This window comes from Zonotrichia leucophrys, chromosome 12, assembly GCF_028769735.1.
Source record: "Zonotrichia leucophrys gambelii isolate GWCS_2022_RI chromosome 12, RI_Zleu_2.0, whole genome shotgun sequence".
Lineage (NCBI taxonomy): Eukaryota > Metazoa > Chordata > Aves > Passeriformes > Passerellidae > Zonotrichia > Zonotrichia leucophrys.
This window is the reverse complement of record NC_088182.1, coordinates 15,943,610-15,971,596: the sequence shown is the minus strand read 5'-3', so window position 1 is coordinate 15,971,596 and position 27,987 is coordinate 15,943,610. Positions and strand designations below refer to the sequence as shown.

General features: G+C 46.2%; 1 protein-coding gene across 4 annotated transcripts in view; it reads right to left on the bottom strand.

Annotated features, from left to right (window-relative positions):
* The window catches only part of BSN (bassoon presynaptic cytomatrix protein), an 87,291-nt gene that overhangs the window by 58,089 nt on the left and 1,215 nt on the right, over positions 1-27,987 (bottom strand). For 2 of the 4 annotated variants that reach the window (XM_064724476.1, XM_064724477.1), the window contains exon 2: positions 6,818-7,220. In XM_064724476.1, coding sequence (XP_064580546.1) covers positions 6,818-7,220 — 403 coding nt within the window. Of the gene's footprint in view, positions 1-6,817; positions 7,221-7,399; positions 7,617-7,774; positions 7,851-27,987 lie in introns of those variants that run through there. The other 2 variants (XM_064724479.1, XM_064724478.1) reach the window with 2 other exon arrangements.

Below are 27,987 nucleotides of genomic sequence, written 5' to 3'. Positions count from 1 at the left end.
CTCTCCAGCTCCATTTGAGTTCCTTCATTCAGTGTTAATCACCCCATTAAAAAAATTAAAGTCCACCAAGGGATAACAGACACATCCTTCGCTGCAATGCTGCAGATACAGGATGGAACACCTGGTGTAGGGATAAAGGGATTAAGAGGTGAAGGACAACAGTGAGGAAGACTGGCAAATATGCATACACATACAACCTGTTAGTTCAGGGTGATAAATCCCATGTTCCTATCAATATTTTCTCACCATAAAAAAATCCACAGAGTATTCTGTGCAGCCACAAAGAGCAGAGTTTTAGTGCCCAGCTCACAGGGTGCTCTTGAGGAGGGCTGTAGGGCAGAAAGCACCGGTCCCACCTGCCCATGGGGCAGATGCTGACCTCAGACACTGGGATGGAGCAGCCCTGTGGCAGCAGACGAGGCCAAGCATCCCTGCCCAGGCAGCTGCAGCCCAAATTGCTGCATCCTCAGGAGAAGGTAGCAGGCATGCCAAGCCCCAGCTCCTGCAAACAGCATCACCCACCGTCCATGCAGGTCACTGCTGGCTGAAGCTCTGCTAAAAACAAAGAAAAAACTGGAATAAACACATATCTCACTCCTATTGCACAGCAGGATCCAATGGAAAATTTCTCCCAGATCTGCAACGTAATGCCAACGACAGATTTATTTTTACAGCTATATGGTGAAGGAGGATGATCTCAAAAGACAAATCATTCTAAAATGGGCAACTTGACTCAGCAACACAGGGGTCTGGCTGAAAATAGGGTACAACCTACCACGTACACACACAGAAAGCTGTCTAACACCACAGCAGAACAAAAACACTGCTTGCCCAAGGGCATCCAGGGGTTTGATCTGATCACAGGAGGAAAAAACACACCTCTGAACTTGCTGACAGGTGAACACAAGGAAGGACAACTGCTGACAGAGCCAGCCCCATCTCCCCACAGACACCACAAGCATGACACCAGTGTGAAATGCCCCAAGGGATGCTAGACCAGAGAAACATTTATTTTTCAGACTCAACACCTATTCTTTAAAATGAGAGGGAACTATAACCTCTAAACAGAGCCTTGTGTTTATCCATGAGCACAATAATACAGGTGCAGGACATGCAGGAGATGCAGGACCACACATGTGCCAATGGCTGAGGCTGGAGGTGCTTCATGGCCAGGAAAACAAACACTTGTTGAGGTCCCAAGAGCAGGAGAAAACCTTGTTGGCTTTGCCTTGTTCAGCTAGAGAAGAGACTGTGTAAATGTAATATCACTGTCACAGCTTATCCTCTGCCATCCCTCCCATTGCAAAGAGCTACATCCAACACGGAGTTGATGCACCCAGAGGAAACTTAAAAATTTAGGAAATGTCATGCCAGCATGGCCTCATGGCTTCTCAATAAAGATCCAAAGAGGTGAAGAACACTTTGGTTGCTTGAAAAGGCAGGGAGAAACAAGGGAGATCAAATTTCTCACAATGCTCATGTTTAATTATCTATCAGAAAGTAGATCCCTGTTTTCATCCAGTCCTTCAGTGCTCAGCCCTGGGTGAAAGCACTGATGCCAACAGGGATTTTACCCACACCTGCACAGCATCAGAGACCTGTGAATGTTTGGATGTTGAATGCATGACAGGCAGGAGAGGAGATGGGTGAGAGGAAGAGATGGGGATTCACTGCCACTAATAACAAACATTGGTTTAATGTAGAACTGAAAACCCCCCATGCCTGCTAAGCACAGCCCTTGCCTTGCAGGGGTTCTGAACCAGTGGCCACTAGTCAAGCCAAAGCCTCCTGCAGGGTAAATTAGTTAGATTGGGCCCCTAACTCACAAATATGCTGGGTTTTACTGAAAATTGGACTGACATGGTGCAATGTGCACAACTGGGACAATGAACCAAAGGAGAAATGGGGTCCTTTGAAAGCAGTATAAGAAGAGCTTCACAATTTCAATATTGGAGGTTTTTTCAGTCATTTGCTAAATGACTGAGGTGATGCTGTGGGCAGGCACCACTCTTGACAGTACAGCCAGGTTGGAAAAGGCTTTGGAGCACAGACATTCCTCCAGTGCCAACCAGCCCCACTCCTCCCACCAAAGATGCTCTGCATTGTGTCACAGCATCCTTCAGCCCTCAGCATCCAGAAGCCTTCAGCTTCCCCCAACTTCTTTTTTCCACTTTACCCAAATTTCCTTATACTACTGAGCAGAAAACCATCTGCTGTGAGGTTATGACAGGATAAACACAGCCCTACACAATGCTCACATTATTTCAGTCACATCTCCTCAGCTGATGGTCTGTTTTCCATTAATACAATTTAAACATTTACTTAAAAACTTTCAATGATTTTTGTGGCTACCTCCTCATGCTACAGATAACTCAAGAGGTGCTGAGAATTTTCTTCTCCTGTCAAACAACCCTGACCACTGTTGGGAAACCAACCAGCAAGTTTTTAATTCTGCTTAAGACTTTTTACATTTTGCTTGCTGAAGGTCCGTGACCAAAGGTTTGTGATGAGCTTACACGGCACAGAGCATTCAGGGAACAGATTTGCTCTCAAATATTTTAAATATTTCATAATTCATTATATTCATAGCATTAAAAAGTACAAAGAACCTCTTCAATCTCCCTAAGTGGAGCTAAAAACATGGGGAAGAACTGAAGTTTAACAATTATAAGTCATAAATATGGCCACAAATACAGCAAATAAAATCAAAACAGCTCGGGGACAAAAGCAGGGCCTTCAAAAAGAAAGTAATTTGGTAAAGAACACACATGTATAAACATGTTCCTTTTATTCAGGGAGGTGCATCTGAATATTTATGAAACTGCCTCTAATAAACACTACTTCAAATTGAAAAAGGCACAATAGAAATGTAAGGCAGACAAGAAAGGTTTTCTGTAATCCCAGGTGGTTCCAAGCAGACCTATTAGGCAGCCAGGCATTTTGAGTTTCATTTCAGCTCTAACTAAAGCACATGTTTTAATGCTGTGCTGCTGCTCTTGATTAAAATCAAACTCAAGTTCGTGTTTTTGGTTTAGCGTTTAGGATGGTGAGAAAACAAATTAAAAGAAACCCAACAAATTTTAAGAGAAGACTGAAGAAGAAATTAATTTATCAAATTAGCAATGTGCAGCAGCACTTCAAAACCCCAGAGAAGCAGAAAGGATGCCTGCAGGTTACTCCTTATGATACCAAACAGAGCAAATCCAATCAGATGAACATGCTGCTGGATCAGTCAGGCAAAAGCCACAGGAGCGGCAGAACAAAGTGAGAGATGTATAAAAAGAGGATTTTCTAAACCTATTGTACTGGTTTGAAACTGAGCTATTCCCCCTGGAGGAGATGACAGCATCACTGGTATGGTCCTACAGAACAAGCTGTCCAAAAACACCCTCAGAGACAACACAGAGGAAAAGTAGAAAAAAAGTTTTAATGAGAAATTAAAAATCCTACTAGAATGTGAAAGCTGCAATGTTGCACTTAAAATAACACATCTCCATTCAAAAACCTATTTTCTGCACAGGACTGGAAACAAACTGCTAGACTTTAACACGTTATTTTAAAACTTGTTGTCTTTAATGGTGCCACCATTGCTCCCTGCTTGATAATTCCCTTTCCTTGCTTAAAATAACTGTCTATGGCAAGAGCTCTGACCTTCAGGAATAAGTGAATGAACAAGGAAAGCAGCTCACCAGCACACGACCAAATTGAAAATGATGACAGCAGCTATTTCAGGGCACGGGATGAACAGAGGGAACAATATAATTATCTACATGTAAAATATGAGTGACACCAGCAGCAGACAGGAACTTCTGTTTGCCCAGTCTTGTGAAACAAGAACGAGCTGCTGCTCAAAGGAATAAACAGACAGTGAAATAAAAACCCAAAAAGAGATTTTGTTTTTCTCAGCGAGTGATCAACTCGAGATGCCACAGAAGCTGATTGCTTCATCAGCACAAAAATTCATTACTTGCTTTTAAGATAAAATGACCATCAAGTCAAACAAAAAGGAATAAAATAACAGCTAAAGAAAAATAGTATTTCAAAGGGAATTATGTGCTTCTGAGGAGAAGGTATTACTGAAGTACAAAGTGAAGGTGGTGCAGTCAACCCTCCTCTGAAAAATCTGCTCTTGGAGTTGAAAGTGGCAAGATAGGCCTTGATGGATTACAGCTCACACACTCAGTCTATTATTTTCTTTAAATTTATATTACGAAAAGCTATTTTATGCTGTGGATATATATACACAAGTAAAAGACTAATGCAAACAAAGTGTTTATGCAAGATTTATACTTATATACAACTCTCAAAAAATGATCTCTCAGTTTGAGAGATCATTATGCCAAACCAGCCCTGTGGCTCCTACCTCACCATGCCAGTGGTTTCTGGCATTTCCACGGATTGCACAGAGGATGTACCAAGCAAAACACAATTATGGTTTTCTTGAGTTTGATTTTCTTAGAAAACGTGGTATTTTTGATGATATAATCCTGCTAGAGAGCATTGAAAGCAGAAAGAAGTCACAAATTCATATCTACTGCAGCACAAAGTGGCAGTGGCAACTATACACATGAAAGTACATTCATAAGGAAATGCAAATAGAAAATACAACACCTCATGCAGCCACCCTGCAGCACGTTCTGGGCTGGAGGAATCAGACTGTGTGGATGTTTTCCCTGTGAGGGGAGGCAGGGGAGCAGCTGGGCCCAGCAGGTGGACCCTTGGAAGGTTCCAGGAGCCGATGGGGTACAGCCTTGAGATCCCTTCCCTGCTTGTGCTTTGAGCAGAGGTTGGAACAGGAAACCTGCAGAGATCCTTCCCAACCCTTCCAGCTGCCTCCACTACCCCCAGTAACAGCACCAGGATGTTCAGGCACCTCTCTGTGTGACTCTGGGATAGCAGCACAAGGAATGATGCTGAGGAAAATGAGTCACACTTCCAACCAGGCAGCAACCACTGCTGCTCCCCCGGCCAGCCCATCACACAGGCTGCTAACATGAGCTGCAAACACTTCTCTTGGACAACTGTTTTCATCCCCCAGCTCCCACAACGACCTACTTACAAGTCATAAGGTTGCTTGCTGCTGAAATGCATATTAAACTCAGGACAGACCAAAAAAACAACCTCTTTTTCCATTTCAGGTCCAATTCTTTTTTGATTTGATGTTTAAAAATGCTCTGCAGTCAAACACATTTCTGAGGGCACAGAGACCTAGAGATGCCAAGAGCAAAATGGCCTAGAGCAGTTAAGAAAAGTCTCTGTGCACAGACATATTTTAATATTGGTATCTGCAAGAGAGACTCAGGGTAGAGCCCACTGTGGGTAAAGCAGAAGAGAAAAGACCAGAAACTGAGAAACTATTGCATTTTTATTTTGTTGTTTCCTTGTTAACTGATACTGTTCAGAGTAACTGGACAACTTTCAAGGCAATGCTTGGACACCAAATTAATGATTGGCAAATCTAATTAAAGATGAAACTTATAAGCAAAACAGAAAAGTAGCCCATGGCATTTCTTTGCAGGACTCTGAATTTCCACCTCAGGGCTCTTTATTAAGATCTGAGACCTTATTTGGATCTTTGCAGAGGTAAATACCTGTGAAGTAATATCAGGAACCAGCTAATTATGCATCATTATAGCAGGGGTATCTCCTTCATGGGGCAAGACTATTTACAAGAGCATGTAGTGACAGGACAGGGGGGAATGGGTTCAAATTCCAAGACAGTATGTTAGACTAGATAAAAGGAAAAAATTCTTTACTATCAGTGTAGTGAGGCACTGGAAAAGGTTGCCCAGGGAAGCTGTGAATGTCACATCCCTGGAAGTGTTCAATGCCAGGCTGGATGGAGCTTGGAGCAACCTGGTCTAGTGGAAGGTAGCCCTGATCATGGGGGGAGGCTGGAACTACTTGATCTTCAAGGTCCCTTCCAACCCAAACCATTCCATAACTCTAGGATTTCTTCCATCAGGATAAAGGACTGGAAGGCAGGAGTTCCTCAAACAAGGATGCTTAGATACTGCTGTGTCTAGCATCAGGAGCAAGCATTGCATGCTTACCACAAAATGGCTACTGGCAGTAAATCCTGGGTATCCCGGGGGCTTCAGTGCCTAAATCCTGTCTTATCAAGCACTGGAATGGCATAGTTGCTTTCCAAAGTGCAGCTTGAAGTTTCTGTTTTAAGATCAGAAACCCCTGCGGTTTGGCTCTTCAAGCTGAAAAAACCATCCAATCACTTCCCACCCTGCGTGGAGATCTGTGACCTGAAGATTGGCACAGGGAGCGCCTCACCTCAGCCAGCCCCAGCACCACCTCCGGCACCGCCCCCGGCCCCCGAGCATCCATGTCACACATCCCACGGAGGGAACGCTCCTCCCCCGGCCCTGCCGCGTGTCGTGCACGACTCCTGGCGCTTCCCTCCCTGCGCCCGGCGTGACGCGGCTGGAGCCCACCAGAACCTGCTGTGAGTCAGGGCTGAGACACTGAGACATCCTCACCTCGGCCTGGAGTGCAGCCCCCTGCTCCCCTCCTTGCTGTCGAGTCCTTGGACTCAGGGACAATTTTGACAATGGAGAATTCAGCCTGTTGGGACGTCTCAACAGAGACTGAGCCCTGCTAATCTACCAACCCCCTTCAACTAATTTGTCTGCCCCATTTCATCAAAGCTCACATTATCACAATTATTCCCTTATTACCAGCAGAACCCTTGCTCCTGGTCAATGCTTTGCAGCTGCCAAAAGCAAAGGTGCAACTTCTGTGCTTGGAGAAAGCAAGAACCCACCCGAAGCAGCCAGGAAGCTGCGTGAGGAAGAGGAGGCATTACCTGGGTGAGGTGCGGGTTGGGGTTGAAGCCACACTGGTTGCAGACCTTGCTGTGACACTGAGTGCAGGCATTGAAGTTAGGCTGCCCGGGGGACGAGGTGAGCTCTGTGGTCTTGCAGATGGGGCAGAGGGTGCTGCTGGGGAGGGGGGCGATCTGCGGGACGGAGTAGGGCGAGGTGGGGGTGCTGCCCCGCTCCGGTGACACCGAGGGAGACCTGCCCGAGCCCTGGCTCCTGGCGTCCACCTGCAGCGTCCTCCGCGGCCCCTCTGCCGCCGCCGCTGCGGGCTGGCCCCGGCCGCGCATCTCCCGCGGGCTCTGGGAGCTGCCGGCAGGCTGTGCGAGCGAGGGCGATGCTGACCGCTGGCCCCCGGCCTGCTCCAGCTGCTCCGGTCTCCTCAGCGTGCTGAAACACCATCAAAACACACACAGTAAGCCCAGGTTTCAAACATTTGTATGCCAGTTAATGTAGAAAACTGCTACAACACCCTCTCCCCCTCAAAATCCCAGCTCAGTCAAGAAGTAACAGCAGAACCCCACTGCAAACCATGAAATTGCTCAGATCAGCAGAAGGATACATGTTACCTTACGAAACGAGGCGCGATTTCAGCTTTCTCTTACATAACCCAGCGGCAGAGATGCAATTGAATTACTCGGTGTATTCCGAGTTGAACTTTAGTCAGAAAGTTGCACATAAAAACGTGCGTGAGAAGTTTGAGAAGCTCAGCCTCCTGCCAGCCAGGGCTCCCAGCACTTCTCCAGCACAAACCCACTGCAGGAGGCAGCCGTGACTCTGCTCTGCAGCCTGCAGGGCCCTTTCTGCAGGGACACGGCCAACACGCACTAAACTGGCTTCTCACAGCCACACTCACAAGTGGCTGTGAAACCAGAGCCCATTTATTAAAGGAAAACCCCTCCAAAAGCCTGATGGAGGCAGGAGAACTACTTGTACTTCCTCACCTGTCAGGCAGAACCAAGCAAGTCACAGGTGAAAGCAGCTAAGGACTTGTTTCCCAGGGGCCACAGCAGTGGGAAATCAAGAGAGAGAGCACATTGGCTCCCTTTTAGTAACCAGCACTGAAGGGGCAAACACAGACAACAGGGGTTTTGTGGGCTGGCTGCCCCCAGCTGAACCCTCTTCTGGGTGATGTGAGTCTTGGCTGGGCAAAAAACGCCAGCTGGGACGATTCTGGTCCCCAGGACAGGGTGATGAAACCTCGCTGTGAAACCAGAGCTACTTACAAGGAGCAGCCCTGAGGCTGGCACTGCACCCACTGCTGGTTCTGCAGCAGTCCCACAGTCCCACAGCCTGGGTAGGATGCTCAGCACCCCACAGTGCTGAGGGATGCTCCTGAACATCCCAAGGAGCTCTGGAGCAGCTCCAGCTGCAAGAGCTTTGAGCTGCAGTGCACAGCATGACAGCCTGCACACCCTCCTCCCATGTGGCTTCAGGGCAGGCACCCTGTAATGTGCTGCTGATGCATCACAAGTGCACCAGAATGAATCCATGATGGAAAATATTTATCTAATTACCAAATAATTTGGTCCATGTGCTTATCAGTAATGCCCACAAATATTTCTTAAAAAAGCAGAAGCCCTAATGCCCTCACTACCTGTGATCTACAGCTGTTTAAGGAAAAGTATTACTCAGAACCTCAAATTTAATACATTGTTGATTTACCCAAGCAGGGCCTGACCTTATAAAGGTTTAAAAAGGGAACTTAAATGCATAAAACTAATGAAATTCAAAGTGCATGTTGCCACAGTAATAGGAAGTTTGATGAAAATAAATAGTAAAATAGCACTTTGGGAATACTTTCTGTCTGCAGGTTGAAACCCACTTCTCTGGAGAAAGAATCACAATAATAATAAAGCAAAGCACTAAGGGAGAGGGTGATCTGTTCTAGACTGAAGAGAAAATTGCTCCTGGCCCTACAGCAGCACCTGCCATGAATGTTGTTGGCATGTGCTGCTCCTCCATTGTTAGTTCTGACACCCTTCAGTTCAGATTTGGGGTTTGACTCCTGATGTCAAGAGCTGCAGAGCCACTGCCTCATAAAACACATAAAACCATGTGTAGCTGGTGGAGATTGGAGAGCTCAGCCCCAGACACCAAAGGAAGTACTGTCAGAAAGCAAAATGCACCTTCTCACTTAAATTTAATATTTCTATAAAACCCTCAGCATTTATGTATTAGACACACCCTATCCTAATGGTGTATTAAACAACTCTGAAATAACATTATATGGTCAAATAAATAATTGTTGTTTGGAACAGCAGAATGGTTTTCTGCCCAGAGAAGCTGTGGCTGCCCCATCCCTCGAAGTGTTCAAGGCCAGGTTGGATGAGGCTTGGAGCAACCTGGGATACTGAATGTGTATCCAGTAAGGTGTATCCAGGGGGTGGAATGAGGTGGTCTGTAAGCTCCCTCCCATCCCAAACCATTCTTCATTCTATTCCACTACAAATTTCAAAATTCAGGGGTTTTCCCCATTTGATATGAAAAATACTTGCCACCAAGAATTCTGACTCCATCAGGGAGCTGTCAGGTAACACCCAGACAAGTTCAGATTCCCTTCCCAAAACAGTGTGGCTCTCTTGGAAATGGAAAAGCCCATGAGGAACAATAGAGCAGGTGCTGTTATTTAGCCCTGAGCCTCACTGCTGGCACACAAGACAGAGGAGGGTGTTGGTGCTCACTGTCTGGCAGGTCAGAGATGCTTTCCCAGACTGGGCTCCAGCTCCCTGCACCTTCTCAAGTGCTAAGTAATGCTGGGCACCACCTCCATCCCATTCCCAGCAGCAGCTTCACTCCATGCACTTCTACCAACACTGCATTTATTTATTTTATAATTATCCAGGATGCCTCAACCCCCCTGTGACACAGGCTGCGCTGTCTCTCACTTGCACCAGTTGAACATACCCGTGAAATTTTAAGACCAGAAGAAATCATCTGGTCTGTCAAATACAGTAACTCAATCCAGGAGAGATGCCTCAGGAAAGAACATGAGAATAGTCATATGGAATCAAACACAGGCCCACGCTCACTGCATCTTCTGCAAGGATGATCCAATATTTGTATGATTTGTACCCATCTATGAAACCTTTTTTTTTCCTGTTACAAAAGCCCAAACTGCAGCTCAGCCCTATATTGGTTTTTTTACAGGCTTTATCACTGATAGTTAACTAGCACTGGGCTGATAACCAGTTCCAAAGAATTCCTCCCAATTTCACTAGAGTATCTATTAACAATTAAACTGGAATGCCTTAATAAGGCAGGATTTCCTCTGTTTGATGGGGGATGTATTGATTTTGCACTGCCCTAACTGCTGAATTAGAAATATTGGGTGATATGGAGTCCAAACTCAGCTGCACTCTCTGTAACCAATGGAGTAATAATTTTGTACAACTAAAGAATATCAAGTGTTTGACTGAGTGTATTAACAATTATACTGTTAAAGTTTTCATTTATTATGTCCTATGAATGCTTTTTATCACAAGAAGGGCAGGCAGGCAGCTCTACTCACCTGCCCACACTCACTGGGAGGGTGGGCAGCTACTGTTTCCTTCCTTTTTTTATTGTTTGTAAATTGAAAAATTGTGTCTTTCCTATTTCTTTCTAAAACTCCCTCCATTTTCCAGCACAAGGCCAAGTAACAGAAATTAACTCTCAGCTCCATGAAAGAGAGGTGGTAAAGCTGCAAGGCTGCTGCCACAGAGCCCAGAGCCAAAAATCAACCTGAGACATTCATTAATCCATATCCAGCTCTGCCTCTCCATCAGATACTTCTGATTAAAAGGCCCAGAAATTCCCTAGTTCCACTCAGGAACAGACATGGATATGGAACCAGCCTTTCTATTTAGGGCTGACACAACACCCTGGGAGGAGATGGATAAGTACTGAGGGGGAAGAGCTGCCCAAAATGATCAGAAGCATGAACAGCACAAGGAAAACCAAGGGTCAAAGGCATTCACCACAAAACCAAGCTCAGCACTGTGAGATGTCACAAACATCTCAGATTTTTTTATGCCTGATTTTTTCCCTAATGTAAAAATAACATTTTTGCATTAAAATTGCAAAAATTGGGAAAGCTTTAAAAACAAAGTCCTACTTACAGTCAAAACAAATGTTAGACTGCTTGCTGGTTAATATTTAATTTCAGAAAAACATGATTTGTCCTAAACCAGACTTTTGATGCCACAGCAGCACCAGGGAAAAGATGTCAGCAGCATCAGGGGAGATAAAAGCAATGCAATGACATAGCACTGGTTTACAATTCTCTGCCAGCAAATTGGTACAGCTTTCTTATTTGGGAATTCCCAGGTAAAGTCAGGGTCTGTAGGAGGGAATTGCTCTAATTTAACTCAAGTAGGTTCATCAGTGCCACTGAATTTTACAGGCAAGACCCAGGCTTGGAGCCAGCATCCCAAGAGATGTCAACAGGCCCTTTGTCAGCAGAGGTGCTAACTTGGGAGCAATAACCATCACAAGGTAAATGCCAACACTGTTAATGTCTCTGCTATAAAATCAAGCAATAACAATATTACACAAAATCTACATGCACAGCTGGTAAATGAAATCTTGTTGACTTGTGTGGGAAAGTTCAAGAGACAGCATTGGTTTTCTACTGATTTATTGCTTTTTGTCTAATTTCACATCCCTGCCTTGAGCACACTGGCCACATCCACCTGGCAGTGATTGCATCCACAGGAGCTTGGCATTTGTGGTCTGAGTAAATCCTTCAGGAGCTGCAGCCCTTCTGTGCAACCGAGAAACAGGGATTGCATCCCTTCCTCTGCCTGCTGCTAAGGGAAAAGGGTCCTTGCTTGCTGGGCAACTCATCTAATTACTGCATTGTACTAGATAAACACCATGAAAATAAGTGGCAGTGTCATCATTATTTTACAAATTGCATGCCCTGCTCAGGCTTTTCAAAGAGGAGCTGAATTTGTCCATAGAAGGGAGCTTCCAGCTTCAAAACCAGATCAAAAATCAGCAAAATGAGGACAATCAAGTCTTTTCTGATAGTAGGAAAAAAGGGAAAATGATTGTTTATCTGCAAAGGGATGAGCAGCACACAACTCAAGATAAAGCATGAAGAGGGACACGTGAAGAGGCTCACACCCAAAAGAGGGAGGCTGGGCTGACCAACAAGAATTGGAGCTGCTCAGCTACGAGCAGAGATTTGACCTAGTTGGTTCGACTGCAACCTGATGTGAACATCCACATGACTGATTTTAAGAATCACTGAGTGTAACCTATTTAGGAAAAAAAACAGGTAGCTAAACAAGCTGGCAGTTGTACTCTAGGTCAAAATGGCACTGGGTTTGACTTGGAAAGACATAATTCTGAATGGTTATGGGTTGGCAAAGGAACAGCACGGGATAATAGCAAATGTTAGCTGGTAACGCTGCCTGTCAGCAAGTCTGACTAGAAAATAGGACAACCCTTTTAATAAATAAACAGAAAAAGAAGTGTCTGATGTGGAGGGCCTTTGGTTTCAGCTCTGTGCACTGAAATTCTCACACTAGCAATGGTCAGATATACCCCAAGCTTGGGTGTTCTATTGGGGGCAGCTTGTAGCTCTAAAAAGTCCTACATCCAACACAGGGAATCCTGTATCAGGCTCTGCTTTGACAAAGAAAAAGCCCCCAGCAGTTACAGAATTAAGCACCTGCTTAAATCCAAGTACCCCTAAATTGATTACACTGATGTCCATGCAGAAAGAGAATCACTCTGGAAATGGATGGTTTAAAAACAGCGAATGCCACACAGCTGAAATCAAAATAGAAAATACGAAATGGTGACTAGAAACCGTCAGGGAGTATTTTATTAGATGGCAACACAAGCACTCTTGTGAAAGGCCACAGTGTTTAATGACTTGCTTTTGTGAGCAGTGGAAAAACCCTGTTCTCCTGCAGCTTTGTGCTCCAGGGTTGCCTTATCCCCATCAAATAAGATGCAGCTCCTGTCAGGCATTTTCCTGGCGACTGAGGCATCCCTAAAGCTCATCTCCTGATGCTGACAGCGTACTTGAGCTCCTGCTTCCACCCCATCTGGTCATCATGCAGGTCTTTAACCTCCACCCTCACACCTGTTCTCATAAATACAGAGAAATGTGATCGTTTGAGTGCTGTGCCTCGCTGTTACACCCAGGCAGGGGGCGGCACAAGGCACGGGCAGCCAGCACACCGAAGTGAGCCCTGCCCAGGGGTGGTGCTGTGGGTGAGCAGCGCTGCGGGCACCGTGTGCCTGCCAGCTCCCTCCTCTGGCCCTGGCTCTGCAGGGGATCACACACCAGAGCTGCTGCTGGCCTTTCTGTTTGAAATGCCATGCATGGAAAGGTAACAGGATCCAGGAGATTTCCAGCTTGCACAGCCACCACCAAGCAGTTATTCTCTGCCTTAGCACCATGTCTAGCTCAACCCAGAATCTGCAACAGGAGAACACATCAATGTCACTCTCGCTGCTGCTCTGTCAGGCACGGCTGTTGAGAGGCATCTGCCATCTTATTAGCTGAATCCTACACAGCAGAAGGGTTTATGACTGATTTAAGCTCTAAATAAGCATTTACTTGCTTATTTTCATTCCTGCACAACTGCCTTTTGGTAAAGGTTTTTGAATCATTATCATTTGCAGTTGGACTAAATGATCATTGAAGGCCCTTCCAACTCGACCCTATTTTATTGTATTCTGTTGTTTACCATTCTAATTTTGCTACGTGGCAAGCAAATACTTAATGTGCACCTTACTTAGCCCTGGTTGAGCCAAGAGTAATTTCCCTTGGAGCACTTTGCAATATAAACCCAGAGCCGTGGCTGTTCCTGCCCACCAGACCAACATCCCCAGACCTCTCCAAAGAACCCCAAGGTCAGATGTCTGTCAGACACCCTGTACACACCATAATGAACATCTGCAATTAAATGCAAGGCAGCTGATCCCTACAGAGTCCAGAGCAGCCTCTATGAACCCCAAGACCTGAACAGGAGTCAGGGCAGAGTTTTGCATCTCTCACATGAGCTCTCACAAGCCAGAAGGTCACTGAGTGACCTGCAGACCACCCCATGCTGCTCTGGGGAGCTGCTCTTTCAGCTGCTGATGCCTGAAACGTGTGGCCACCACTGTCAGGATCTTGGCCAAACCCTTCAGAGCCAAAGGCAAACAGGCCTGACAGAAGAGCTGGCAGGTAATGATCTCAGTCCCATATATATCAAAGAGATCACTTTTCAGATAGCCTTACAGGAGCAGGCACTGTAAAGGTCCAAAGATTTGAACAGGGTCTCCTTTTAAAATGATAAAATTGTTACTGAGAACATTAATGATCTTGAACTTCAAAGCATTAAAATACCCCAGGGGTAAGTGCAGTGTCCAATATTCATTCTACTTCAGCGAGAGGGAAAATCTGTTTCCTCTGTGATAGCTGAAAACTACATTTAAATCTTCCAGAGACGGAGTAGAAGCCACCTCTTGATCAAAATGCCATCAGCTGCAGGGTGTGAGAGGAGCTGTACAGCTCAGTGATGAGAACCAGGGCTTCACTGTGCCTGGGATGGACACAGAGAGCCTAGAAAGGCTATGGGGTATCCAATCCCTCTCTGCCTCTCTCTGGGCACTTAGGAGGTATCTGGAAGATCCAAGACAAGGAGGAACATCACCTCATCCAGTGAATGGGTGCAGCTGGAGGGTCAGCTTTGGACCTGCAGTGCAGGTGAAGCCTTGGAGTCTTTGGGGGGACCTGGAGGGACGGGAGGCATCAGTCACCCCAGGTGCTGGGCCTGAGGGCACTGCTGAAGGGGAGGATGCTCAGCAGGTCTGGGCTCATTAAGTGCCCCTTGTTTAGCATTAATTGAGGTGATGCTGAGGGTGGCCATGCTGCAGCCTGCACAGGAAAGTGAGCTGCTGCCTGCAGAGCTCCTCTCCTCTTTACTGCAGGATTTGGAAGGTCTGCAATGAATGAAGAGCTGTGCCACAGAGTTATGGCCCTGCGACCAATACCAAGGAGCACGTAGGGAAACAGCAGCTAAAACAGGGATAAACATCCCCAGGAGCCATGGAGAGGTGTGGGCTGGAGCCATCTCTTCAGTCTGATTTCCACTCAGCTACTCAATTGTTGCCTCCATATCCTTCCTTGTACAACTGATTGCTATGAGCAAGGCATTTATGTGTGGTAAAATTACATCAAAGAGCCATGACAATCTTGAAAGTCCTGTGGGCAGCAGCAAGGACGAGGATGGTGGGGAGAGCACCCCAGGCAAGGAGCAGCCGCTCCCCTCAGCCTTGATCCGCTCCCATCCCACATGTGAGCTCTGGCAGTGCAAGGGTAGAGGAGCTGATTGCTGCAGTCACGCTTAACTGAAGGCCTTTGTCCCAGGAAAGCCAACACCATGAATTACTGCTCTGTATTTACAAAATGCCAGCAAAGCTGAAAGATAAACCACGGCATGAAGCTGAGGAATGTTTATGGCACACGGCTGGTGAAAGCTTATCTTGTAAATCTACGATTATAACCCAGGCCGCCCTCCTCGAGAGCCTCTCTGATTTTAATTAGCAGCGACACAATTTTTTGTTTAGTTCGTTAGCTGTTCCCTAAAGCAATGCAGAATGAAGCTACCTGCTCTGGACTGAATCCTGTGACAGGAATGTGCCTGCTCTGAGGAGCCAAACCTGACACACAAACCTTCAGGAACAGTAACAGACTTGGCTTCAATCTATGTGCAGGACTGGGAAACGACACAGAAATTCACATGATTACTATAATTTTCAGATACAACCGGGAAATAAAGAAGAGAAAAAGTGAGAAGGTTTGTTAGAAAGAAATTAAAAGCAGCAGGTGGAAGGGTAACAAAGGGAAGTTTCCATGGCACCTGTTAGCAAAACATGCACTGTCAAGGAAAGGTTTAAGACAAGGCCATAACACAGCAATAGCATTAAACAACCAAGCTACAGGAGTAAAAGGCAATACTTAGTATGAAAAATCATCTCAAGTGGGAGAATTGTTAGGATAAAAATCTAGAAAGAAAGGGGAGAAAGAAAGAAAGGGGAGAAAGAAAGAAAGAAAGGGGAGAAAGAAAGGGGAGAAAGAGAGAAAGAGAGAAAGAGAGAAAGAGAGAGAGAAAGAGAGAAAGAGAGAAAGAGAGAAAGAAAGAGAGAAAGAAAGAGAGAAAGAAAGAAAGAAAGAAAGAAAGAGAAAGAAGTCTACGAAAGAAGCAGAATGAAGCACTGCTTGACGAAGTACAGAAGCGTCGAGAGCAAACGACAAAAACCTACAGAAAGAACAGACTTGGCTCAACTAGTGAAGGACTGGAAACGAACAGAAATCACAAGATAATAATTCAGAACAACGGGAAAAAAGAAGAGAAAAGTGAGAAGGTTGATAGAAAGAAATAAAAGCAGCAGTGAAGAGTAAAAAGGAATTTCCATGGAACCGAGCAAAAAAGAAAGGAAAGGTTAAGAAAGGCCAAACACAGCAATAGATTAAACAACAAGTAAAGGAGAAAAGGAATATAATGAAAAATATTAAGTGAGAGAACGAGGAAAAAATAGAAAGAAAGAGGAGAAAGAAAGAAAGAAGTAATAGAAGATGAAGAAACAAGAGGAATCCTTCTTATGGGTTTATAACTTATCAGGATTTAGGACACCCAGGACAGAGGCAGATGGTCAGGTTTTCACAAGCAGAGGTGCAGGATCTTGCCATGGGATAAATGGGATATTCATAAATGGCTTGGGAAGGAGGGGGGATAAGGAAAGGACAAGTTTGCTGAGCCATGGAAATTTATTCAGCATATTCAAAGCTAAAGCTGAATGCAAAGAGCTGTAGAAGGCTCTCCTGAACTGGATGTCTTGAAACACCATGGCAGGTGAAATCCAAGGTCAAGAAATGCAGAGTGAGGCGCAGAGAACAACCATAGCCACATGTGGTGATGGGTTCTAAATCAGACACTGATGCTCTGCAAAGAGTTCTGCAAGCCATGTTGGACCATTCTCAGAAAACATCAATTTAATGCTCATCAACAAATATAGAACAATCCACCCCCAAAAATACACAATTAAGTTATTTTGGGAAAAACGCAGTTTGGAAAGCAATTCAAAGAGAAGAGCAAAGGCAGCCTGTTCCCTTGACTTGCTTCTGGCTTCCTTCCCCACAAAGAGTGTGGCACCAAGGTCTGGCTTTGCAATTCTCCCTTTTGCATTCAGGTTTGACTCTGTATAGATTCCTGCAGGTGCTGGCTGGCTCAAAAAATGAATCCAACACGAGCAGCATTTGTCACAGGTGGCAAAAAAGGGTCAATCCAGGGGTCTGGCTCCAACAGATCAACATCCCAGTCATCTCCACACCACACAAGGGTCCCCAGACTTCTACCTTCCACAAGAAGTTGGTATTCAACCATTAAGAAACTGGGAAGACTGCAGGGCCCTTCTTTTGGATGAGTTCCACCCATGCTCCAAAATTAAAATCTGATGCAAAAAATGTATCATTATCCATCTCCATGACAGCTTGAGTCAACCAAACTCAGCCCAGAACGGAGAACAACATTCATTCCAGGCATAAAAAAAAAGGAAGATCCATCAGAAAGAGAAGTGCTGTTAAAAAAGAGGCAGTAATGACAGACCAGAAAGAAACTGGTTTGTATTTTTAGAAAAAGGAAAGAAAAACACAGTTAAAAAGCAATTTCCAGGAGAGGAAATCAGAGTGCCACACTGCAGAGAGACAGGCAGCTCCTAGTGACTATGCAGCAACCAAAAAATCCTGACTTTGCACCCTCATTTATCTGAGCCTGGGCAAATGAAACAAGGCACCTGATTTTTTGTGTGTGTCTGTGAAAAACCACAGCATTTTTATCCATCGTGCAGTTTGTGTCTTTGCACCTCTACACATTTTGGCTATCTCACAATTGTCCCTCTACCTCTTCCCCAGGCCATTTAGGTCCTTGATTCTATTTTTTGGTTGTTGCCTCAGGTTACCAGGAGAGTGGATATCCGAGGTGTGGAAGAGCAATCAAGAGATCATTTGGGCAGGGACTGAGGAAACAGCCATCAACTGATCCCTCACAAAGAGCTCCAAATACAGCACATGTGGAGAGGTACATGGAGAAACTGGTGAGCCCACATCTCCCTGTGAGGAGGAGAAATCTGTGTCTTTAAACAAAAGGTGCCTTTAAACAAAATCTTCACATCAGATTATGTTTCTCAGAAGCATTTCTCAGCTGCAGAGGTTTCTTTTCTTCCTCCCTGACATTCCCCACACCAGCTCACAGGGTCCAAAATTGTCTTTTATTTAAGACTGTGGTTGCAAGTGCCTGGTGGGACATGCCCAGGGGCTGGCACTGGATGGGCTCAGTGTTTTTGTGTCTTAGATTTGCACTTTCTGGTTTTCAGAGATATGAACTGGAATAGCAAACCAAACTCAGAATCATGTTTTTATGTGTAAAACTCATTATTCACAACAGGAAAGGTAAAGGAAACCCAAGGAACAATACATTACCAACACTGTCAGAGACGCCATCAACTTCAATATCTCAAGCTGTTTAGTTTAAATGTACTTTTGAAATAGACGAGTCTGAAATTCCCCTGCCAAATTCTTTATAGGATCAAAGGAAAACATTTCTCCAGCTTCTGCAGCTCTTTGAGGCTCCTTGTCCCTGCCTGCATTTCCCTGCTGCACGTACCTCAGCCCAGAACATTTGTCCCCAAAGAGATGGAGGCATCTGCATATTTGATGTATCTGTCCTTGCAGAACCCTCGGAAGGCTTAGCTTGGCAGAAATGGCAGCAGGTAAAATTTAAGGCTGAGAAGTTTAGTTGGGAAGGGAAGCAAATTTTAGACAGGTTGAGAAGCAGAAGGCACTTTATTCCTACCCAGAGCAGCTGCTTGGGTTTTGTTTGTGTATTTCAAATAAAAAGAAAGGTGTGATAATTTGTCAGTTCAGAGTGTTTGGGTCTATATTTTCACTTAATAATAAATCAAAATTAAATAGGTAATCATGGAGATGGGTTGGATGAAACTGAGTTGTACGGCCAAGAGGAATCCTATCCTAATCCATTAACCAGTGCTTAACATCCATTAACAATGCAGGAGGAGGAGAGCCTGGAAGATGAGGAAGGCAGATAAAATAAAGCAGAAAAGGGATGCCTAAAGAGACAGTTCAGAGTTTCCTCCCAGAGGGATGTTTCTGGATGCCTTATTTTTGCCAGGTTGAGGCAATCAGTGGCATATAATGTAGTGATAGGCATCATCTTTTCCACTCCAACAGGAACTGATGCTCTGCTATAACTGCAGTGTGTAGCCAGTCAAAACCTCATCCAGTATAGTGGTAAATGGGCTCTGAAAATCACCACCATCACAAAAGGTTCTATGTAATACACTATATAAATGAAAACAACCTCTTTTCCTGTTGTGCTCTCCAGCTACAGGATTACCAAGCAAAACATCCACAACTTAGATGGGAAACAGGTGGGAAAAGGAGAAGGCTTGGATATTTTTGCTCCTTGGGACCAGAGATCTGCCCTGAATACAAAGGATGGAGTGTTTTACAGGGATGAGAGCAGCACCCACCGTCACCTCCTCACGTCCGCCGGCGTCAGGAGCACTCACGGGAAGCGGCTGCTGCTGCCCAGCCCCAGCACAATGTGCTCCAGCCCTATCTGCTCCAGACATCTCACAGCTCATATCAGAGCTGCTGCAGCCCAGGGATGTGCTTGGGACTGACAGCAGCTCCCTCACCCTCCCAAGAGCCATTCCCAGCACAGGAGAGCGGAGAAGGTTCCAAAGGGCAGCATCCCAAAGGGCCACTACCAATGCTTGCCCAGGGTGTTGAGAAATCCTGTGATGAGCAGGGAAGAAGAAACCCAAATTATGGTGGCTTATTGTTGGTGGGCAGGAGACAACAATGCTGATGCATCTGAGAGAAAACACGGGAAAAATCTACACACTTGGAGGACAGCATGGCGTTCTTTGTGTCCTACAAGGGCTACATTAATGGGTCTCAAACCTGGAACCCCATGAGTCTCAGACTGGAAATCAAAAATGCAACAGAAGTTCATAAAATCACAGAATGATTTGGGTTGGAAGGGATCTTAATGATCATTTCATTCCAACCCCCCTGCCGTGGGCAGGGACACCGGCCACCAGACCAGGTTGCTCCAAGCCCCATCCAGCCTGGCCCTGAACACTTCCAGGGATGGGGCAGCCACTTCTCTGGCAAGTTACCGCAGATGAACTGCTGAAATAGCCCACAGCAAAATTAAAATGGAAGAAAATACATTTACTCCTTCCTGTCGACTCGGAGGTTGTTGCTGAGCACGATGAGAACAGCTCAGGCTGTGGCCACCTCGGGTGTTTGAGGCAAGCAGAGCAAACCCAGCCCAGCAAGGCAACAGGCGCTGCTGGAACTGCAGCTGCAGCACAGCCCTACCTGCCAGGGCTGCAAACCAGCAGAGTTCACTCTGCCAGTTAACTGGGAGGTTAGTATTTAAACAAAAAAATTAAAAAAAAAAAAGGAGAGAAAAAACCCAACCAAACAACAATTTGTCTCCCTAAGAAGATTAATAGGTGCATTTAAAGAAATCAGGCTGTAGGCTTAATGAGAGACAGGCAGCAAAATCCTAAATGTGAGACCTCCTACAGTTTTTCAGTCCAGCTGTACAATCAAATAATAGTTTATGTAACTAGGATTGAGACTAAATAAATTAAAAGTAATTTCATATTTAATCAAAAGAAAAAGTACAGTTTGGAGTCAACATGGAAAAAGATCTAGTTCAACCCCACATTTTCCCCAGCCTTTCATAAGCTTTGTACTATCAGCTGATTTGGGTTTTTTTCACACGACAAAGGCAAATTACCAAGTCCCTTAAGAACTTATTATACATTTCCAATTTTCAACCATTCCTATTTTATAACGCATAAATTCACATATCTATAAGTGAAATGTTTTCTTTAGAAGATGAAAGAAAAAAAAACATGCTGTTTTTCCTAGGCTGCAATCTGTTTTTTGGTTAAATAATAATAAAAAAAAAGGGTGGTTAGCAGCTACAACATGTCAATCTTTGCAAGTAATTCCCACGCACAACTTCATCCTTTTGCAGACATGAAATATGGCAAAATCTTTTCGTACTCTTCGTGTCTAGACTGATGAAGGAAGGGCACAAGATACCAACAGACTCTTTTTTCTACTGGAAAGCCCATAGCAGACCCATTTGGGTCTCAGGTGGGTTTTTAAGAGCACCAAACCCCTCAGGATTCATTCAATAGCTGAAGACACATCTCAAATTGACTTCATACCCCCATACAACTTCTGAGGATGAAGCAGCCTGAGAAGCACTGAGATCACACCACAAGAGGTTGCATACTCCAAGCATCTCCTAACAAAGCTAAAAATCCACAAATAAAGGCAAATTTCAAAATAAATCTCCCTATTCAGGATGCTACAACCCTCAGGACTGGTCCTGCAAAGGGATGTCCACGAGAACCAGGCTCTGAGCCTCCCAGCAGCTGGAAAAGCCCATGAGCCCCCAAGGCCAGGAAAGACTCAGGACAGGCTAGAAAGCAATGTTGCACTGGTATGCAAGGAAACAAAGAGAAAAAGGGTTCAGGGGCTGCTCTCAGCTATTGACATCTGGCCTTTGCAAGTGTCCCTGCTATGCCAGGCTGGACTGAGGAGGTCCTGCCACCCTTGAACATCCTGGCTGAAATGCAGGATTTGGCCACATCTAAACCAAATGACATTTTGATTCATGGTGATTTTTCTTCTACATCTGTCAGAGGAGCTGTCAAATCCTCATCTGAAAGCTGTTCAGCGTGGGAAACTGCTCTGTCATGTCTGAGAGCCTGTGGTCCCTGTCAGGTCCTGGAACCGAGTGAAGAGCAGTCAGTCACACATGCCCAAAAACCCTCAAAATTCTGCAACATTTCCCAAGCAGCATGGATGGGTTTTCTATGCAGCATCTGCTTGCTCTAAGTTCAGTTAGAGCTATCAAGACCCTCCAAGAGGACAGGAAATGCTTTTCTCAGAGGTTCAGGTGGCTCTAAGGTCCCCCTTTTTTCTCCAGACCCGACACCCCCAGCTCTCTCAGTCTGCCTCCATAGACAGGAGTGTCTCATTTAGAATCTCAGTCATGACCTCGTTAGTGGGGGTGTGATGGGGGGTCTCATGGTGTCTACCAGCAAGTAATGGCAGAGGTTTCCAGCTGTCCCCAGCAGTGCCCTGCACAGCCCACTGCATCACTTGGCTCTTGGACAGCTGTGCCCAGCCCAGGGAGCACCAACAGGCTCCACATGGAGATGCTCATCTTGTTCTAGGGAGAAGGTGTAAAGGCACTTCCTTCCTGTGCCAAGGACAGGGGCAGGAGAGGGGTCTGGGAACAGCCTGGGCAGGAGAGGGGTTTGTGCTGTAGCTCCTCTCAGAAGATGCCCAACGCACTCGACTGCATTAAATATATGAACATTTTTCTTCTATTGACAATGACCTAGAAACACAACTAAATCATGTTTGAAAAAAGAGAATGCACCAAACTATTTAATCACATCTTCAGGGGGGAATGAAGCCAGTAAGAACAGCTAATCTGCTGCTCATCACAAAAACTATAGTTTTGGACTGAGGGCAACTTTGTACATTCAGAGGTGACAGTTTTACTTAAACCTTCTGTGATCATATATCCCATTGTTCCATCTGGTAAACTGCTTCTACACTTATTTATGCTCACTCTTAACATCCATTTCATTACCATTTGGCTAGCATAGGCCTCTGAACTGCAGAGGTGTCTTTGCTAGCCATCATAACCATCTTTGCCACCCAGTGCCAGCAGCCAGGCTGGAGGGCGCATTCCCTCCCCATCTCCAGCCAAACCATGGGACTTACACAAATAATAAAAGAAAACAAAATAAAAATTGCATTCAGAGGTGCTTTCCTTGACTTGTCAACACAGGCAGGGAGCTGCTGTCTCCTGCCCACCCAACCCACTGTCCCCAGTCTCTTAATGGGGCTGGGGTCTCTCTTCAGTATCAAACACACACTAGGAAAGCTGCAGAGGCCAGGAGTGAGCGAGACACCACCATCAGTGTAGTTAAGTCATCTTTGGTATTAAACATGAGCAGAGCACCTCATGAACATCTCTTCCAGCCATGCCATCAAGCCCAGGCCAGCATTAATAGGGTCCAGCAATGCTGATTGCTCTTACAGGCTCCTAAATAGCACACTGGGGGTGCTGGGTGCTCTCAGAAAGGAGCCAGCTCACCACATTCATAAAAACTTGCCAGCATCAGTGACATGGAAAGCGGTACGACGCGCTCATCGATGACTGACAGGCTGCACAGCAGCACCTCGGGGTCATGCCAGAGCTTAGCACCTCCAAGCACGAAAAAAGACAAAAAACCTTGTTTGTAGGAATAGTCGTGCTCATAGACTGATACAAAAATAACAGATCTGTCATTCAAACAGACATTTGGAAACACAGTGATGGCTCAACAGCGACGATCTCAAATTCAAGATGAATGACAGCTTACGATGTGTGGGACCAGGATGACCATCAGCACTTGCTGTCACTCACTGGCCAAAAAAGAAACCCAAGGAACATCCTGGAGCTGCAGCACTCAACAGCAAAGTCCACATGATAATGTTATTGTCACATTTAGTGAAAAATGATAACGCCTTTGCCATGAAACTGCTTCACCCTACTGAGCTACCTGCTCTTGGGAAGCACTCTGCACCCTGGCTGCCTGTCCCATCCTTCCCAAGGGGCACCTCATACACCAGGAAATTGGAAAGGGATTGCTGGAAAAACACCCTGGGCCAGCCCCAGTGCCAGCCCCAGCAGGGGAAGCGGTGAACATGGCTGTGCAGAGAGGCTGTGTGGCAGGCAGGCTGTGGTGTTCTGCCACTCCAGATGCACATCAAGTATTCCCCAAACTCATATAAACTGCAGGAATATGCCACAGCACTGACTATCTGTTTGCACTGAATTGGAGACATGATGGGAAACATCAAATATGTGCTTGATTCACACAGCAGAGAAAAGAAACAGCTTTATTGCAGCACGCTGGAGAAGCAGAAGTGGAGAGGCAGCAGCCAGCTCAACATGAGCAACAATGTGCAGGGACCCACCAGCCCCAATGGATGTGGCCACTTGAGCTGAGGCTCCATTCCTGAGCATCAGCAGAAGAATCAGGATGGTTTGGGCTGGAAGAGACCCTAAAGATCACCTAGCTCCCATCCCCTGCCATGGGCAGGAACACCTTCCACTAGAAGGCTGACCATCAGCACTCAGCTTTCCAGTGCAAAGGAAGCAGCCCTGCCACAGCTTCCAATTGTACCAGAGGAAGCCCAGGACTCCTCCAACTTTTCAGCCAACACAGCAAAGGACATCAATCCTCCCAAATTCTTCTATATCCTTTCTGGGCAGAAGTGGGCACTGCAGGGACATCCCCAGGAGCCCCTCACCCAGCAAAAGCCAGGGGTAAAGATCCACCACATCCAGGCTGGATCCTGCAGTGAGAAACCCCAACCTGTGAGGCAGACTGCAAATCTGTGTATTTGTTTTGGAAATAAAGGCATTAATAATTGATGCCAAACACTGTGAATATTGATGAGCACGTTCCCAGAAGAGGTTTTGGAGTTACTTAAGCACCCAGAATTGTGCCGTCTGGATTCAGTGGCCTAATGGCTGCTGTCAGAGCAATCACAATACGCAAAGCACTGTGTCACAGCCAGCACCGCCTGCCCATCATGACAGAAGATAAATTGATGCCCAGTGGGGTATTTAACACCACAAATATTTTGATTTGATCCATCATGTACACCATTTTCTACTCCTTTTACTTTTTGTTTTGCTCGCACAAGTTTAATGATCTCAAAACATTGCGTATCTGTTCTTCCCCTCCTCACTCAAACCCAGCCTCAGTTCCCTCCTGACCCTCCAAATGTCTTGCAGCAAATAAACTAATGCTCAATAAGTGCAGAAGCATGGCAGGCTTTTCCAGACTGCCAGTCCATGGCTCAGCCAGGGAAAAACTGTTTTAATACTTGAGGAAATTCCCAGCAATGCCTCTGGTGGTGATGCCTCTGCCCCATCCTGCGCAGGGCTCGGGGCCTTTGGGGAGAGCAGAGCATGGAAATGAGGATGGAGCTGGCTCTCTGGGCTCTCCAGGTGAGTGTGAGCCCTCTCCACAGCCTGGCTTCCCATCACAGTCTGGTTTTATTTCTAGCACAGTCATATGAAAATGGACATCGACTGCTTATTTCTGCAAGCTTGGGAAAAGTGCCCATTTAAAAAGAAAGAGGCAAAGTCTTTTTTTTTTTTAAACAATTATCTTTATGTATAAACTTCTTATCTCTCATTGTGATGGTACTTTATGGCAAGCAAACAAGCACACTCAAGTGAGCTTCTGAGAGGGTAAAAGGGAGCATCCAAACTGCAATGGTTTGTCCAAAGTTTCTCTGATTTAAAGGGCTTTCTTTCAGTTCTGCTTCTCCTATGCTCTTCCCTATCACCAGATTTTTTACTTCAAGCTCCATTGCCTGCTAAACAGAGCAAGGCTGGATGTACAGCAGGGTAAACAGGATCAGCACTTGCCTTGCCACTGTGCCAAGCCAAGGGAAGGCTCTGAGGGAGCTCACAGCCCATGCCAAAGGTGCTACCACACAGTACTGGAGATATTCCCTCTCGGTTGCTTCAAGACCTTCAGCTCACAACCTATCTTGAGGCTTAAAAAATACTGGAATATGACCTACAGCGTGGAAAACAAAGGTCCTGGCACCTCTGCCAGTGTGCCATGGGAGCAAGCTCCCTCCCAGCCTCTCAGCCTGCAGCCTGCCTGCAGTGTGCATCACCCAGGTCCAGAGGAACAGCGATGCTGAAAGCCCTGCTGCTCCCACACACAGCCCCTGAATTTGTGGCTGGTCCTCAATGCTTCCCAGGAGACTGCCCCTCTTCCCCTCTCCCATCCTTCAGCCTGAGCTCGTGCATCCAGGTGTCAAAAAGAGCCTTTTGCAAGCTCCACAGCTGAGCAGCAGCGAGACCAAAAACCTGAATGAATCCAGCAGAAATCAGGCACATACAGTCAGAAGCAGCAATAAAGTCTCTCTGCAGGTTACCAGCCATGTAAAGCTCTGTGCCCCAAGCTACAGCTCTGAACTTGGGATCATCCCTGCTCTGCCATCCGAGCCTTTTTCATCCATCCATCCATCCATCCATCCATCCATCCATCCATCCATCCATCCATCCCATGAAACGAGCTTGTCCCTTCTGCTTAAGGGGTGTCTCTGGAGGAACAGAGTAGAAGCTTTCTGTCCAAATGCATCAGCAACCAATCTGGGCTCCTGTGATCCTACAGGTTATTGGTGCCTCTGCCATTTTCCTTTCAGGCTAGAGGCTCTGTTTGTCTGAGCAGACCAGCAGCAAGCTTGCCCTCCCTCCCTCCCCAGATTCCATCTCTCCTTGCTGGAGCACCAGAGTCAGGCACAGCCTCCTCAGGTGAGATTCCAGCAGCTCCTTGCACAAGGGTGAGCTCTGCACTGAAAACACCTTGCCAATGCAGGCCTGCACCATGCTGGCCTTTTGCAGAGCTGCTGGCAGAGCCAAACCACCCCAGAGCTGAGCATTGCCCCCAGCTTCCCTCCAACCTCTGGCTCCCCTGTGCCTCGGCAAAGCATGCAAGCAAAAAATCAAAGTTCATAAATAGTGGTAGACGTTGCAACTTAGTGAGAAGATGCTACTCCTATTTGAGTTTTCCAACCTCTGGAGTATCTTCATAGTGGATGCACAGTTCTTAGAAGCTGTTATTATGGATTTAAACACAAGAGCCCGAAATCCAGGGTAGCCCCTATAAGGTATTCAGGCTATTTCTCTGTGTAACACAAAGCAAACTGAAAAATGACACGGAAAAGTCCTACTACTATGGTTCTCACTGGCTTACATGTGGATTTAGGTTACTTAATTCAGAGGGGAAAAAATAATTACTCTGATATTGAAAGAAACTCACTTTCTCTGGCCACTTGAGATTTCTGGAGCAGCACCTTTAGCACTGCACACTCACTGCTTGGCCAGCACATCCTGTGCTCTGCTGAACCTTTCACAACATATGGTCTGTCTTATGTGCCCACTCCCGCCCCTCACAAAAGCCACTTTCTTCTCGAGGCCTCATTTCCCTTCATTGCCACTTTGCTACCTTGAATTTAAATCCCTCAGTGTCATCTCAGCCCCCCACACCCTCCCACGCTTAGGTTTTAAACACTGGCACAGCTCAGCATCGTCCCCATCCCACTGCTGCTCCACAGCACAGCCTCACTTGGCCCACCTCTTTAATTGCTTTAATTAATTGCAAGGGAGGGCAGCTCCCCAGCAGCAGCTTCCCAGGAGGCACAGGAGCCTCAGCTCAGTGTGCGAGGGCTGGAGCACGGCCGGAAAAAACAACCTGGTGTTTCTGGCACCAGAGGAGCATGGATGGCCACTGCTACGGACTCTGCTCCTCCACCCAGCAGCCCTGCATGCTCCAGGACCCTAAAATCCCCTGGAACCCCCAGCACTGCACAGCAGCCAACACAGAGACTGGTCAGTGATGGAGGAGCAGTGCCAGAATTGGACAGAGACAGCAGACCTGCATGGCTTCCTTGGCTCCTCTCATTACAGCAGCCTAAACAGCCCCACAGGTATTTAATTATAAATTGTTCAAGCAGCTGCGAACAACTTTTTACTGGCAGAATCCAAAGCAGAGGAGTTGGGACTCTCTAGCAAGGGAAACTGAGAAAAATGTAAAGGAAAATGAGCACAATTTCCCTCAGAGTCATTTTTTTTCACACTCACTGTGTGAAAGCTCACAGGGATCTTACAGACAGAAGCCTGCCCACAGCTGTAGCATCCCTGAAGCCCACTGGATGTCACGGTGTGCCTGTGAGCAGCCACTGCAGCCCAGCAAGACAGAGCCCAATGCCAGGCAAGACTGCAGCTCCTGCTCAGCCTCCCACCTGGATTTTCCCTGTCTGAAGCCACACAACTGGCAAGACCAGCAGCGCTCATCACTGCCCAGGCGAGGCGAAGAGCCCAGAATGGCCCTGCCCTGGCCACACACTGAGGGTGAACCACCCACCGCATCCTCCGCATCTCTCCGTGCAACTTTCTGCTCCTCGACTTTATTTTTTCAGATAGGATGATGCTTCAGGATTGGCTTTTTTCTTTTAAGAAAT